Source organism: Macrobrachium nipponense, chromosome 33, assembly GCF_015104395.2.
Source record: "Macrobrachium nipponense isolate FS-2020 chromosome 33, ASM1510439v2, whole genome shotgun sequence".
NCBI classification, from domain to species: Eukaryota; Metazoa; Arthropoda; class Malacostraca; order Decapoda; family Palaemonidae; genus Macrobrachium; species Macrobrachium nipponense.
In genome coordinates this window covers 50,491,442-50,508,554 of record NC_087219.1, presented here as the reverse complement: position 1 = coordinate 50,508,554, position 17,113 = coordinate 50,491,442, and the positions used below count along the sequence as shown (strand labels likewise).

At 41.0% G+C, this 17,113-nt stretch overlaps 1 protein-coding gene across 1 annotated transcript in view; it reads left to right on the top strand.

The window, feature by feature from the left end:
• Window positions 1-17,113, top strand: part of LOC135203170 (pyruvate dehydrogenase phosphatase regulatory subunit, mitochondrial-like) — a gene marked incomplete in the record, with an annotated part of 155,853 nt that overhangs the window by 95,578 nt on the left and 43,162 nt on the right. Inside the window, 1 exon segment of the mRNA XM_064232864.1 lies at window positions 10,152-10,199. Coding sequence (XP_064088934.1) covers window positions 10,152-10,199 — 48 coding nt within the window.

The following is a 17,113-nucleotide window of genomic DNA, read 5'->3' as shown; positions in this document are numbered from 1 at the left end:
GGAGGGATATATAATTGCAAGAGTCATTGTTAATGTCCGAGGCCAGTTTGAGGACATCATTTAAGAACCAAGAGACTGTTTTAGGTCTCGTTGATGGTCTTAAGCTAGCACAAGCTTTTGGTATGGATGTAAAGTACGAATCCGTAAGATCTATGCTAAAACCAAATTGGAAGATCTTTTTAAGAGCTGATTTGGTCGTAGTGATAGTGCTTGCTGCTAAACCTTTCTCAAACAATGATCTGAAGAAAGTTATGGCTAGGTTCGTTGTCATGACTTGAGAGTTTGACACCTTAAGGAACTCTGCTAGTTTCTTGACAGATGAATCATATTGACGCAGGTAGATTCTCTTTTATTTGATTCCAAGAATGAAATATTCTGGGGATCAATTTTCTGCATTCCTCATAGCTGCGAATTTCAGAAAATCCATAAAGTTAGGGTTTTTCTGAATTCTTGAGGAGCGGACACAGTCTGAGTTTGCACTAACTGGGTTAGTTTGGGGGTTGGGTTGGGAATCCGTAGGGGTCGGAGTCTCAACTCTAGGAGTAGAGGGAACCAATTGCTCTTGGGCCAGTTGGGAGCTACTAGAGCCACTTGGCCTTTGAATGTCCTGAGTTTGTTTAAAACTTTCATGAGAAGGTTCACCGGAGGGAAGAGGTAAATGTTCTTCCATTTGTTCCAATCGAGGATCATTGCATCCGTAGCATATGCTAGAGGATCAAGGTTGGGTGCCACGTAACAAGGGAGTTTGTGGTTTGACTCCGTGGCGAAGAGGTCTACTTGAAGTCCGGGGACTTGTAGACTGATCCAATTGAATGAACTCCTGTCCAGTGTCCACTCCGATTCCGACGGAACGGAGCGAGATAGAGCGTCTGCTACTATGTTCTTGACCCCTGCCATGTGAGTGGCTGACAGGTGCCATTTGTTTTTGTTTGCCAGAGAGAAGATGGCTATCATGACGTGGTTCAAGTGGCTTGACTTGGATCCGCCCCCTGTTGATGCAGTGTACTACTACTGCACTGTCCAGAACTAGTTTTAAATGTGAGTTCTTGGGCGGATGGAGTCGTTTCAGTGAGAAATACTGCCATGGCTTCCAGTACATTGATATGTAGCTGGCGGAATGTTAACGACCAAGTTCCTTGAACTTTTTCGTGCTGGGAGTATCCTCCCCACCCTGTTAGTGAGGCGTCCGTGTGGATCACTAATGATGGAGGAGGAAACTGTAGAGGAATTGCTTTTGAAAGATTCTTTGTCTCCGTCCAGGGGCGGAGACGTTTCCGTAAGATCGCCGGGATAGAGGCGATTTGCAGATCACGGTTTGTCCCGTGATCTGCATTCGCTTTTGAGCGCCATACTCTGTTTATATCCTTGAGTTTGGCTCTGAGCAGAACGTCTGTGACTGATGCAAACTGGAGTGAGCCCAGGATCCCCTCCTGGCACCTCCGGGATGTTTGTTGTTGTTTGAGAAATTGTTTTGTAGCTCTTGCTATTTCTTTCCTTTTCAATGACGGAATTGATAGAGTGTGCGATTGTAAGTCCCACTGAAGGCCTAACCACTGGAATCGAGATTCTGGTGTTAGTCTGGACTTGATTTTGTTTATTTGGAAACCTAAATGTTCCAGGAATTTGATCACTTTGACCGTTGCTTCCTTGCATTCTTTGGGGTTCTTTGCCCAAATAAACCAATCGTCCAGATAAGCCACTAACATTATTCCCTGTTTCCTTAGCTCTTGCACCACTGCTTCCGCCAATTTGGTGAAAATCCTGGGGGCTATGTTGAGCCCGAATGGCATTACTTTGAAGGAGTAGGATCTGTTGCCTAGTTTGAAGCCTAGGAATGGACGGAAGTGTCTGGCTATGGGAACATGATAGTAGGCATCTGTAAGATCTATAGAGGTTGTGACGGCCCCACGGGGAAGTAAGGTCCGTACCTGCGAAACGGTCAGCATCCTGAACTTGTCGCAATGAATGTATAAGTTCAGATGGGACAAGTCTAGGATGATACTTCGGTTTTCCGAGTCTTTCTTTGGCACGCTGAACAAGCGTCCTTGAAATTTTAAATTGTTGACTCTTGAGACTACTCCTTTGAGAAGGAGGTCTTGGGTATACTCTACCAATTCCGTTGTTGGTGCTTGATAGAATCTGTTGGTTGGAGGAGGGCCCTCTAGCCAACTCCAACCTAGGCCTTTGGTCACTATACTCTGAGCCCAAGGGCTGAACCCCCACCGCTGGCGGAAGAGGTACAGTCTCCCTCCTACCTTGGGACTCTCACTGCTGGTTTGCCAAGGGGCGGCCACCTCTTGCTCCTCGGAAACCTCTTCCCCTGCTTGCAGCCCTGCCGGACCCTCTGAACCGAGAGGCACCTCTTGCTCTGCTACCTCTTGCGAACCTATTGAAAGCTTGAAAGTTCTGGCTTTCATAGTTGGAGTTGTAGGCTGGAGAGACAGCAAAGGAAGTAGAGGGTTGGGGTAGCTGGGACTGAGGGGTCAGGACAAGGTATTGTTGTTGACCCTTCGACGATGGTTGCCCTTGTGATGCTGGGACTGCCTGAACCAATGTCTGCTGAGGAGGCTGGAAGGAAGAGAACTTCCTTGGTTTCTTCTTGATCCTTTGGCTTGGACCAGAAGATTCCTGTCTCCGCTTCGTTACCAGTCCCCACCTGACTTTGAGGCACTGGTGGTTGACCTTCGAAGCCTCATGAAGGACCTCTGCTACCACTGGTGCTGGGAAGAGGTCCGTCCCCCAAATTGAGGAAGCTATCAGCTTGTTCGGTTCATGGCGGATCGTAGCTTCCGCCAGAACGTGCTTCCTGCAATTCCTCCTGGCTATTAGGAAGTTGTAAAGGTCACACTGCATGGTGTGCAGCAGACCTTTAGCCATAACCTTAAACAACGGCTCTTGTTGGTATACAAGAGCCATCATCTCCGCCATAGTCATAGAGGAAAGGGATCTCGCGAGCCTAGTCTTGGCGTCGTACTCCGTCTGGATGAGGGAGTCCGACAACCTGGGAAGCCTCTCACTAAAGAGAGTGGTGGCACAGTCCGCCTTGAGTTTTCCTACTGAGAAAGTAGGAACCGCCCCCTCGAAGTACGTCTCGGAGCCTGGGACCAGGAGAGAGGTGGGTTCCGTCTCCCGGAGTTGAGGCAGGGGCTCGTCTTTCAGGGCTGCCTGAAAGGTTGCTTCCACTACCTTAAGGGTAAGTGGTAGCGGAGTCCCTTCCACCAGAGTGAAAATGGTGAAGGGACTTCTAAAGGCTGTGATGCGGGTGTTCTCACATCCCCATTCCTCTAGGCTTCTCATTAGAGTCTGCTGCGCCTGTTCCCTCGGAAGGATAACTGTTTCCTTGGGAACTTTGTCCTCTCTCATCATGGGTGCTTCCGTTAGTCGGACGTAGCCAATGAATGGGGGTTGAAGGTCCCTGGGGTGGAACTCGAAGTCCTCCCGCCTTCGAGTTCCGATGCCTTCGATGGTCAACATTCCGTTGACAAACGGGGCATACGAGGCAATCCTCCAAGGATTGGCCGCCTTGAATTCCGGCAGTTGGCTGGAATCTGGCATTGGGAGAGGAGAAGGTGGCACAGCTAGGGGGGAACCTGTTGCGATCGAGGTTTGAATTCCGGCGATGGCATTCTCCTGAGCAGCCAGCCGTTCCGCCAGCGATTGGATCGACTGGCCGGAAGACGCAACAGAACTGGAGAGCTGGGAGAGTACCGAGCTGACCTTGTTGTCTACCAAGGACTCTACGATAACGCCCACCTGCTCCAGGATGTTGGCCGAGAAGGATTCGGGATCGAAAGGAGGGACTTGAGCCCGATCCTTACGAGATTTACGTTTGGGGGACCTCGACGCTGACGAAGAGGCATCCCTTGACTTAACTGTTCCGGGGTGGTGAGCCGGAGTTACAGCGTCTGCCGAGATGACCGATTTCTTGGGGAGAGACTTCTTAAGTTTCTCCTCAGTCGACTTAGCCTTGGGAATCACTGAAGCAGTGGAAGGTGATGGAGAAAGGGAACTTAAGAAAGGGCCCTGAGAACCCGCAGAAGCTGCCCCTACTACACCCTTACCTGTACCCATCGAGTCTATAGCCATGGGTTCGACGTCGAGGTTCATTGCCGCTACGTCTTCCGCTACATCCTCTGGAAAGTCCCCATCCTGAAGGGAGATCATGACTTGGAGGTTGGCCAGCAAAGGGGCGGCCACTACCGGGTCCACCACTGATCCTCTCTTGGCTCCGGGGAAGATCAGGTCAGCCATGTCCTGGGTAAGGATGTAGGGGCGGCCTTTCGAGTTCCGGCCAAATCCCCCCACCCATGCTTTGAGGGTAGTCAAAGCCTTCTTCTTCTCCTCGTCAGAACCCTGTAAGAAAGGTCTAGAGTTAGGGAAAGGGTAGGGGAGGAATGTCTGTTGTGTTGAGACTATATGAATATGTGTCCCACATGTGAAATATATACAATAATAACAAGTATTCCAGGTGATGAATGAAGATAGTGCTAAGAAAACTTACTACTAGTGAGGCATCGCCTACTAGCAAGTAGCAGGTTTGGCAGGCTTCATGGTGCCAAACTAGAAAATCCTCCACCTTCACTGCGCATCCAGCATGGGAGCGGCAAACTATATGGCCGCATGGGTCTTGAAGGACGGCATTGCACCCAATCTCCTGGCAGCACAACATCTGTAAGTCAAAGGATACATGAGTACCAATGACAACCTCCGGTGGTATAATTATGCAAAATATCCGTGGGTGCCGGAGTAGGACCGACGGATAGTGTTATACGTATAAGTGGCATGCAAAAGAAACGCCGGAGTAAGCTCTAAGGCTCGCTCCGTATGAATAAGGACTTAAAGTAGGGGCATGCACTTAATAATACGTAGAATAGTTACGAGGGGGGGAATAGTCTCTGCCTCCGCCTAGGCTCACTTGTTATATGGGTAAAATAAACTCCGTCGGGCCCGGAGTTCTCCATGTGGCCCGGAGTTAAGAATACTGAGTGAGCAAGGTCAAACTTCTGTTGAAGTAAGGGATAGGACAAGAGGTAAAACTAAAAAAAAACCCGGAGTAACGCAAAAAGTCCTTAAATTAGAGTAACAGAAAAACCATCATATCAGTAAGTGCTCATGTGAACTATCCTAGGTGGATAGGCACCCAGGGGTCCCCTCCCCCCTCTCTTGTTGTTCAGTAGCGGCGGAGTAATACCGCCGAGGACTTGCAACTGGGGGGGGGGGGGGGGGGGGGGGGGAACGGGTAGGGAAGGTAAGTACGTGGGGTAGGGGAACCTTCCAACCTCTGCGGCCAGTTAAGGTCGGAGGAGGTAGGGGGAGAAGGTCCCGAGCCCCCGAGACACATGATGAGTGAGAGCACCAGTAGGGGGAACTCCCCACCAGCCCCGTGAGTCACCCCCTCTCATGCAGACTCGGACGCTAGCTATGAGAAACGAGTCAACACCCATTGGCGTGGGTGGCAATGTGTGGAGGGGGGGATGGAGGGGACGGGTGGAGGACCCCGTAACCGGGTGGCTCACCGCGATCGACCAGCGGCCTTCCCAGCCAGGTGATAAACACGAGGTGGGGAAGATCCGTCGGAACAACAAGGTCGAATCTAATAACACTGATATATATAGGATTACTTATAATAAAATAAATCAATCAAAACAAATAAATATAATGCGATATCTTAAAGCTAGGCTAACACGGGGGACACGAATAAACTAAACAATCTGAAAAAGGTATAGGCTAATCGCAGATCCGAAGAAAGGGGTATGTTAGCCTAATCTAACCTCTAGTTCAAGAGAAGGAGGGCAGGCTAATCGCCAATCCGACGATTGGGGTATGTTAGCCTAACCTAACGGTAAGGACAGTGATAACAGGGTAGGCTAATCGCCAGTCCGAAGCATGGTGTATGCTAGCCTAACCTAGTACCTACTAGTAAGATTGAACGGTAATCAGGAACTAGAGTAGGCAAGAGGGAACATAAGAATAAATAGTATGATATGACGCTCTAAACCATGACTGATAAAAACTCCTAACAACGTAAGGCATAGCTAGGCTAAGGCCCGAAACGTGCGGTCGGAGCGTGCCCCGAGAAGGCCTAACTAACAAGCTAACTGCATAAAAGATATAGAAACTATGTATAAGTAACCATATCAATAGTACTGTGAAAAGGGAAATCCCTAACGGTATGGGAGACCAAAAGAGGAGACCCTTACCCACCGCCATGCGGTCGAGGGGCACGACGGGCCGATAAGGCTCCGAACATACAAAAAACATGTAGATCATCATAAAATGAGATCAGTAACCCCAAACAGTACTTAACTTAGAAGCAGAAGCTGAAGACATCTTGAAAAAACCTTAGAAAAGCGATTGCACAGCACAAGAAAAAAGCAACGTGTGGCGGCAATGGCGGCTATCAAAGGAATGACGTCACAGGCGTCGGAGGCGCTCACGGTAGTAGTAGAGAGTACCGGGAGCTGTAGCACGGCTCCTCCGTAGTTCGGGGTTTTGTCGAAGGAAGAAGCTAAATGGCAAGGGACCTCTGGTAGTGATTCCACTCGCTCCTTACTATACCGACACTTCTATTAGAGGTGAGCGAGCCATTTATCTTGGCATTATATTGTTTCTTTTTTCTCTAGGATGAATTGCAATATTTATACCTAAGAAATAGTATCAAAGGAACCATTTCACAGCGCGACACAGGTTAAGCCCAGAAATGAATTTTTTCATTATGATAAAAAATAAACCCTATAAATCCGGAAAAAAATTTAAGAAAAAAGTTAAACAAAAACTGGAAAAAGAGCTACATTTGATTGTTCTATAATGTCTTTTTAAGTTATATACCAAATTTTATTGCTATAGCTTTAAAACTAAGAGAGAAGATAGAATTTGAAGGTCAATAAGTATACTTTTGAGATATGGGCGTTCAAAGTTTTTCTTTGTATTTTTACAAAGACAATGTTAATAAATCATATTAATACATCATGATTATTATGAATTCTTTATTCCTTTTGGGTATTAATAAACCAAAACTTATTTATCATAATTTAATCATAAATGAAGATCCCTTTGCTCAAAGATTGTAGCCTGGAGCACTGCATCAGGCGAGACGGGGCGCTCTGGGAAAGGCGTTTTTGTTGTAAGCTAATGCAGTAGTGAGAACTGTAGCGGGATCATAACCCACCTAATAAAGTTTTCTATTGTTAATATGACAAACATTATTGGGTGGTTGATGATCCCAGTACAACTTCCACTATTAGCTTCAGGCCTGGAAGGTTATCAGCATGACTATTCATGATGATATCTCAAGGATGAGACTACCCTATCAACTAGTTATGGGAGATTTATCATCATAATGCTGAGATGTCAATACTAGCGGCTACTGGAGTTATCCTTGAGGACAGACTTGATCTGAGGAACATTAAGCATGTTCCAGGGCTTTCAACCCCTAGACTGAAAGCAATACGCAGTAGAACATACAAGACGCAAAGACTCACAAAGTGAAATTTGTACAGATGACTAAATCTTCATCGGTGTAGGATTTACGAAGTACAGTTTAATTCAACAACCCAAATCTCTCAGGAATCAGAGAGAGGTGTTCTGGTCATTATGGCATTGCTGATAAAGGTCCCCTGGACTGCTAAAATGTGGGTTGTTGAAGCATCCACTTCAGACATTTTCACCAAAATGTCTTTTACCTCTCCCATCATGCCTGAAGGTTTTCAAGTGAAGCCTCATTAGCAGAAAAGCCATGATCCATTCTAACCATCTGTATGCGATGACATTTTTATTTTTTTACACCAGTTGAAGAAGCTGTTAGTAATGGCTGTAAAGGAATCATTCAGTTGTAGATCAAGTGTTTAAGACTGGAGATAAAGATGTAAAGGCTCTCATGAATTGAAGGTAAGTTAACACTATGAGAGATGCTCCACTCTGGTGAGCTTCAGAACCAAACATCTTTTAAAATATTTTACTATGAAGTCTATAATTGTACTTACTTTTGCCTCTGCTTGATGTACCATTGAACTCCATGCACTTTTTGTTAAGTTACACACTCTGAGGGTTGGGACAACATTTGTGTTTTTTCCAGATTTCATCACTGAGACAAACTGTGACTCCTCTGGGCCTCACCCCCCATTTCTTTTTCATTCCTTGTTTCTCTGACAAGTTTTGAATGAGGGACAGCTTATATGCCCAGTTTGAGCGGTGAGGCAGCATCTTCGTAAGACAGATTTTTAGACAAGGGTTGTCTCAGGTATTTGTATTGCCTGGGGCTATTAAGAAATATGTTACCAAAGGTGCACTTTCTTTTTGGCTTGAATACACAATTTTATAAATGTCTCTAGGAATGAGGCTCTTTTGTGACCATCAGTTACTTGAAATATATGCTATTGAACTTTCAATAACGGAGAATAAGTTTTACCAATTTGTTAGGAAAAGGTGTATGTGAGAGATTCTCCATCTTCATCCCCATAACAAGTTTTTTACTTTCATGACTGGCATAGGAATTTTTATGTTTGTCGTATAAATTGCTACTTTACTAACAAGGTCTCCATCCACTTTGTGGCCTGCCCCTTGTTAGTCATCAGAGGTCATTTATGCTTCCTTTACCAGGGTACTGTTCTCTGGTGTGGTTCGTGGTGGTAGGTTTCTGTTTCCTAATATTAGCAGTTATGTCTTGGACCATCGATGGATGGTTTCTTGTCACTTTTTCATAGTTGTATTTTGATAGAAATCTTTCACATTCACAATTGATCCCTGGTCACCTGTTTCTGCCAAAGCAACCAGATTTGCTGAACAGCAGGAACAATACGTATACAGCAAATGTTCCTCACTGTCGAACCTCTCAGTTCCAGAGGTCCTTGATTCCTCGCACCATTGGACTGTGGAACAGTCTCCCAGAGGATGTTGTGCAATTGGAACTTCAAAAGTTCAAGTGAAGGTGCAATGCATTACTACCCTAATGCTAGTCTTCTTGCATTTTAGTACATTTTATCTATTAGTTTATTAATTTATTTTTTCTTTTTAGCAAGCGAGATCTCTTCTTTCTGTTTTTCCCTTTACCTCCTCTTACTTCCTACTGAGCACCATATTCTGTGGAAGTTTGAATTTCAAGTCAGTGGGCCCTGCGGACTTGTTCCATGAATATGGTGCATCTTCTTAATAATAACAATAATAATATAATAATAATAATTGACAAAATCAAGAAGAAAGTATCACTCATTGATATCTCCATACCATGGGACACCAGAATAGATGAGAAAGAAAGAGAAAAATTGATAGTATCAAGACCTGAAAATAGAAATAAGAAGGATGTGAGATATGCCAATGGAAATTTTAGCCATAACCATAGAAACATTAAGCACGATCCCAAGATCCCTGAAAAGGAACCGGGAAAAACTAGATGCTGAAGTAGCTCCAGTGCTCATGCAGAAAAGCATGCTACTAGAAACAGAGCACATAGCAAGAAAAGTGATGGACTCCTAAGAAGGGAGGATGCAACCTGGACCCTACACTATAAAAACCACCCAGTCGAATAGGATGACTGTGATAGACCCCCCCCCCAAAAAAAAAAAATAATAATAATAAGGATAATTGAGGACAACAACTCTGTGAATTCACACACAAATGGATATTCGGAAAGAGTTTTTGTCTATGTATTCCCACCTGTAAAACCAGAAGAGCATATATACCATTTACCAGGACTTAGAGTTATTCTGCTTGGTCTTTATTCCATCAGTGGAGAGCACACAAGAGTCCTGTGTGAAAATAGTTTTTTAATTGTACTAAGTTCAGTGTGGAAAGTCCCACTGTTATTGGTGGTGTTTTGATATAGGAGGTGAAAGACAAAATATTCAATTCATGCTTAATTGTTGAGTGTTAAAGAAAGAGAAAAATTTGCTCTTATAACTGACTTTTTGATAGCTATATATGAATATGAAGTAAATCATATAATTTTTACAAGAAATGTTCATTGTAGAAGGCATTTATTATAGAGTTAATGAGGTATGAGTTTGCAGCATTCAAGAATTATTATATTACTACAATTTTTATTCTGGGTTTATTGAAGAATATAAAGAATTTTATATTGACTTTGCAATTATGTCAAATATATGAAATTCGTGCTTTTAAAAGTAAATACTAATCCAGATTACTTTTTTCCAAAGTCTCTCGGCTTTGACAAAAACAGGCAGTTTGATGCTGAAGAAATGAAGGTAAATTTGGAGATGTGATAATGTTCCAGTTAGCTGTGTGCATCTGAACATTAATATAGAGCTGAATTTCTATGCTTTTGTCTTTTGCTGCATGTTTATGCTTTTGTCTGTCAAAGACAATTATTTTTTTTTAGTACGTACCGTGATTATATGCTCACCTCCAGTTGTGTAGATTTTAATTGTGTAGCTATGGTGTGATATGTTTTAACAATAAAACACAGTTTGTACGTGTATTCCATTCAGGACCACAGTGTTCAGGCTAAGGATCAAGAAAGAATAGGAGATGCTTTGTTCTACCACAAACCCATTGCTTATAGTTAGTCCAATTTCTTGGTCACTGAAACTCTAGACATTTCATTCCCTATTCAAAAGTATTTTAGAACAAAATTGTATGCACTTGGTAGCCTTGCTCATGTGCAATCAAATCCCTGAGTTTCCAATATCCAGGTGCCATGAAATCCCCTGGCATTGTGATTTCTTTCCAGAGTTGCCTAATCTTTTGAACTCCCTGTAGTCGTCATGTATTTCAGCCTTATACAGTATTCCAATTCCTTTTTAATTTTTCTATGCTCATACAATAGAAAATGAGAACATAGTTTTCTTGCAGGCAAAACAACTCTCCATTTTCGCTGATACTTTGCAAAGGAGGATTAGTGTATTTTTTATTGTTTATTTGAGAGAAAGAATGCAACTCTTGCATCAGATACCAGTAGGTTTTCCCTTTTACATTGTGTTTTGGTATATGAGTTTATTATTGTCTGTATGGTTGAGCTAGATATAGACTTCGCGTAAGTTGGTTTATGTCCAAAGTCAGTTTCTGTTTGGTTTGTCGCTAACTTTAGGGTATTGTATATTGGTTAAGATCGCTTTTTATTTGCTACCTATTTTTTGCTTTTGTAACTTGCTTCCCTTTGGATTAACACACCAGTTTTGTTTGGCTGCTTGTTTATTTTCTGTATGAATTTTTTTGTGGGTTAGTTTTTTGTTGCATTAAGCTCGGATTGCTTTTGTATTATTTACACTGTTTGCTTATTTGATTATTTGTTTTTTACCTTTATTATTTACAGTATCATTAAAAATTTTATGCTAATTTCATACTCTTTATGTAATTATCATTGTGTGTACTGTATTTTGTACTTTTTGTAATTATATCATTGCGTGTACATACTGAAATTGCATGTAACAGAGTTTTCCACTAATTTTTATTTTATATGCTCCTTATTTTTTACACTTTTTATTTTGTTACCTTATCTCTGCTACACCCTTCAAAATGTCAGATGGCAAAGCCTGTCAAATTAAAGGTACTAGCCTGCCAGATTAAGGCTCTTTCTGCTTTATTTTTTAAGTGTAACCTTTATGTGTTAAGTCAGATTTAATGCCAGGCTCATGGCAGTGTCAAACCACATTCAGTAGTAATAGGAGAGGCTGTCCTACTATGGCTGAGGATTACAGTATAATCCAGTTGATTTATTGTCATCTTGAAAGTAAGCCTCAGTCTTTTATATTCATTATGCTATTCTATGAGACAGACTTCAGGATTGTCAGCCTCTGCATCATACATGATTGTTAAGTGCTGTCTTCTGCTACATTATTCATTCCATGATATTGGAGGACTGTTACACATATTTGTGACTCATTCACTGGGAAGGAAGAAGTAGATGATGGACTTCCTACTTTGATTGTACAATTATAAAACTCTTTAGGGTCACTTACTTTTCGGGATTTATGTCACACAAATAGAACTTCTTATACTATATTAGAATCAGGGGTTCTTCTACCATTTCAACTGCAGGAGCTATAAGTCAGATAGCTAATTCTCTGTCCACCAATATAGCATTTCAGGTACAGTAGTACCTCGTTTGTCGGACATTTCTTATATCAAACATTCTGTTTTTCGAACGAAATTTTCGAGAAATTTTTTTATTATTTTTCAAACAAATGCTTGTACTTTGAACTAGCTGCTTATCTTGTTTATACTGTACTGTATTCGACCACCTACTGTGCCTTAAAAGAAAAACTTATTAACATGTTTTTTCATTTACAATATATTAGTTTAATAATATCCATATTTGACAGAATGAATAAAAGAATAGCATGAAAGATGTACAAAATCATACGTCACCACGGTGATGTCACACACAGCTGACTTGAGACTGAATGAGGGAGCGTTGATATGTTGAGGAGAGAAGAAGAGACTTAAAATATTACTATGTGTATGTAAAAGCAATAACAATTCGCATAAAAAAAGGGAATTTCACAATGAAGTTATCATAATTATATAATCAAATGCAGAAACAATAAAAAAAGTTTTTATTGAGCCAGTGTTCGATGCGCTGAGTGAGACGGTATAGTTTAACCATATTCAGCAAAATAGTAAATGAAAGAACAAAGCTTTTCCCAATAAAATTTAGCAAAACAAGTAATAAAATCATGCATCATTGCGGTGATGCACAGCTAACTTGAAATGGAGGGAGGGAGTGTTCATATTTTTGAGGAATAATGAATGAATGATTTAAAGTTATGCGTTGTGATATTGTTGAGGAGAGAAGAAGAGACAGTAAGTAATATGTACTTAAAAGCAGTATCAATTCACATAATAATTTAAATGTTATTTCACAATAAATTTACCATACAGTGTTCCCAGATCACCCCCCCCCCCCCCCCTGCTGATAGCTAGAACACACGAAATAGTTGAAACCCCTATAAAAATGCTTAAAACTCATGAAAACCCACTAAAAATTTTTATACCTGGTTTTTTTTAAGTTTTATCACAAAAAGGGAATTTTATGATGAAATTGATAAGAAAATAGCACGGTAATTTGTGGATATTTGTCATAGAAAAATGGCGCGAATAAGTGAATCTCCCGTGAATAAGGCCCATAGAGAAGTCCTCGAATACGGGGTGTTGACTGTAATGATAAAACATGAAAACATTCAAATGCAATTCAGTAATAATAATAAAATCTTACTTGAGGCAATGTTTGGTGTGCTGAGGGAGATGATAGAGAGAGGAGAGGAGAGGGAATATGGAATTTGCTTCCTACTGACTTACCAGCATGACTGGGATGATTATTTGCTTGTTTCTTTCACATGCACTCGATTTGCCCAAGTCACTTCTTTTTGTTACAGTAAAATACCTAGACAATTGCTGCTTTTTACAATTTTTTATTACTGTAAAAGTAACTCAACTCCATGATAAACACACTGGCATTCAGCTTCTGCGTGCCTTCAATTGTTTGTTTAAACGACTTCCTTGTGAAAAGTTATTTCATCTCTCTTTCCCTTTCTTGCATTCTTTACTTATTACTTATTTGTTTGCAAAATCCTCGTGGTTACTTTAAATTCTGATGTTTGTCAACAATGAGTTTAAGTTGATGTATTGTGGCATAATTAATCTCTTTCATGCATGTAAGATCCAAATGTAAACACATCAACTATCATACATGCTGATTGTACAATTTCTCTCTCTCTCTCTCTCTCTCTCTCTCTCTCTCTCTCTCTCTCTCTCTCTCTCTCTCTCTCTCTCTCTCTCTCTCTCTCACAGGCACAGCTGGACACACACACACACACTATTGATTCCTTTGATTTTCCATGTAAAATGTGAATAAAATTGATTTTGTTATCAACCTTTGCCTACTGCAACCATTTTGGTCTCCTCAAGGGGTTCTTGTCTCTCCTCCCTCCATCCCCCAGTTGGCTGTGGGCCATTTTCACCTAACAGTTCGTAAATCGTACACAGAAACAAAATTTTATGAAAATTTTACTACATGTAATGTTTTATTACTGTACACTCTTAATTTAACTTTTGAACACAATATTGGCAGTAATAGAAAAATGTGAAAAGGGGGACTTTTTGGCTTGGCGGGAACAAATTACAGGCAGTCCCCGGCTTACGACAGGTTCAGCATATGATGTTCTGAGGTTACAATGCTTTTCAATTAGTATATTTATCAGAAATTATTTCCAGGTTTAAGACGCATGTTCCAGGGTTACGCTGATCTGGCAGAAGAAATATGACTCCAAAAATGCAAAATAATCAATATTTGAAGGCTTTTTTTATGAAAAATACAATAAGAATGCAGTTGACATAGTTTTTAGCTTTTCTTAGGATTTTTTACGATATTCCGGCTTACAACGATTTTCGGCTTACACGCGTCTCAAGAACGGAACCCCCGTCGTAACCCGGGGACTGCCTGTATCGTGATTCCCTTTATTTTTTATGGGGATATTTGTTTCATAATTCGAACACATCGTATTTCTAACAGCCTTCTGGAACGGATTAAGTTCAAAGTCTGAGGTACTACTGTACACGATCCTCTCCTACACTGTAATTTCGACTATTGTAGTTAAAAGGTTTATATTGTGAAATAATTGTAAATTTTTAAGAGCGGTGTTAGATTTTCATTCAGATCCATTGCTTATTATCAGTTCCGAACTATAACCCTGCTTCCCTCACAAAATTATTCAGACAATGCAAAAAGGGGCTAACTGGTGCCGGACACCCAGGTATCCAGAGACACGGACACTCAAGTACCTATTTTTACCTACCTTCCTACTACTATTTTCTTGTTCAGGGATTAAGTGTTTGGAGCAATTTGTTGACCAAGAAGTTGGGCCATTAAAAGTACAGTAATGGGTTAGTATTAAGAAATGAAAAAAATTATTATATGAGGAACATGATAAATATTGAGCACTGATACTTTCTCTCCATGTAAATTGCAACTTTATTGTATTTACATTAAGTAGGCATGTATTTTAGTGATATTTTAGCCATTGTTGATAGTAGATCTCAAGTTTTAACATTTTTCCTGCATGTACTTATTATAGTTAATGAATCATGGGGTGCTTTATTCCATCTAGAGATCAACCAGTTTCACCATTATCCTAAAAACAATGTACCCATGATATCAGGCCAATTTCCTACGGCAGCTCTCATCTACACTCATACTGTCGTATGGTGGTAAGGTCAACATCCTAGCAGTACTTACTGAGATAGTGTGTGTGTGCTTCCAGCCTTTCCTCCTTGACCATATGTGCAAAATTACTTGCATTTACTCTTTATTCCCATCCTGAGGGAATTAATTGCTTTATTAGTGTGCACAGTGGTCCCTCCGTATTCGCGGGGATGCGTACCAGACCCTCCCGTGAATAGTTAGAACCTGTGAATGTTTGGAACCCCTATAAAAATGCTAAAAACAGCTTATTTTGGTAGCTAAAACTCAAGAAAAACCCACCAAAAATGTTCATACTTGGTTTTTTAATAGTTTTATCACAAAAAGTACATTTTATGATGAAATTGATAAAAAAAAACAGGAATTTGTGGATATTTCTCATAGGAAAATACTGTGAATGTGCGAATTTCCTGCGAATAATGCGGGGAAACGTTCCCTAGAGAAATCCGCGAATCTGGAGAACGCGAATACGGGGGTCCACTTTATATGTGTGTCTTAGGAACCAGCTTCTGCCTATCTCCATTCACAAGATTTGAATAAGAACCCAATCTTTGTTCTGCTTTTGGATGAGCTTCATTCACAGATTACATACCTTCTTGGTTGTTTCATTTTGTTAAAGCTTTCATAAGCAGAGTTTATATAATTAAGTCATTTTTGCTTACTTACTGGTGAGCATTATCAAGAAATCCTTATGCTTATTTATTGTCTTAACATTTTATTAGACCAACCAGCCCAAGAAGAGTCTACATAAGACTCAGAGGTCTGGAAAACCTTATCTTTCCTCTTATTAACATCTTATTAGAACAGATAATTTGTGAATTTTCTGAAATTAAAATTTGCATTGCTCTTATACAAGTATATCAGAACCGAAAAATTGAGGATTCTGGTACTAAGTTATTCTTTGAAATAGAGTTTTGAGAGTTTAAATGTCTGCCTTGTTTCTTCTCTAGGATGAAATGGGATTGTAAATTGGTGTATACAGATAATATTGTCTTTGGGGTTGGTAAAGTTTTGCCTAGTGGCTATTATTGTCAAGACTTAGTTTCAGTATTCCTCACCACAAATGCCCAAGTCTACCAGTTAAGGTTTGGAGGGTGTTTATGTCTTTCTTGGTAAAAGATCTTTTCTTATTTGTGTGTTCTGTTGGAAACTAGAACAGCAAAGAAATACTGTTTGGTCAGAATGGATTAGGATGTTGGCTCAGATTTGCTCAGAAAAGAGCATATCATGCCATGTTCCCAAGATTCCTGCCAAGATGTCATTGTACTCGTCAGCTGGTGACAAGTCACTACTGTCTCTATCTGGCCCTCTTCCCTCTTGTGACAAAAGAGGTTATTATTGGACAAGACAACTATGACGCTGGTTCCACTAATGAAGAAAACATGTGGTTCAACAATTATGGAATTAGTGGTCTTGTTTTTGCAATGGAATCACCCTCACTTGCCTTGACAGAAGACAGAGTCTGGCATTCATGCACTCTTTTGACCACTTGTAGCTGAGCCCTCCCTCTGTCCTCATGTAGGAGCAATTCATTCTTGGCCATCAAGATGCCAACCATGCTGCTTCTTTCAAACCTTCCTCTTGGGACTTGTGCAGCTGTGATACCCCTGTTGCTACCACCATGTGTCACAACACTGAATCCACAGTGCCTCTTCTTCCACTTCAGTCAGAAGACAAAGCTCTTATTGATAAGATTCTAACAATATGTTGACTAGACAAGGATGGTGAATTTTTATACGATAATGGTGCAACTGGAATGAGTTCTCCACAGAATAAGGAATCTTATGAATACTGGATTTGTATGAAAAATATTTTTTTTTATTATATAAAAACATTGCACTTTTTTAGGAATTTGCATTGTGGATATGATTCGTAGCTCAAACATGTAATCCCTTTGATGGCAGAGGGAATATTAATATTTTTGGTAGCTGAGAATTTAATGTCTTTTGATATAAGTATGTA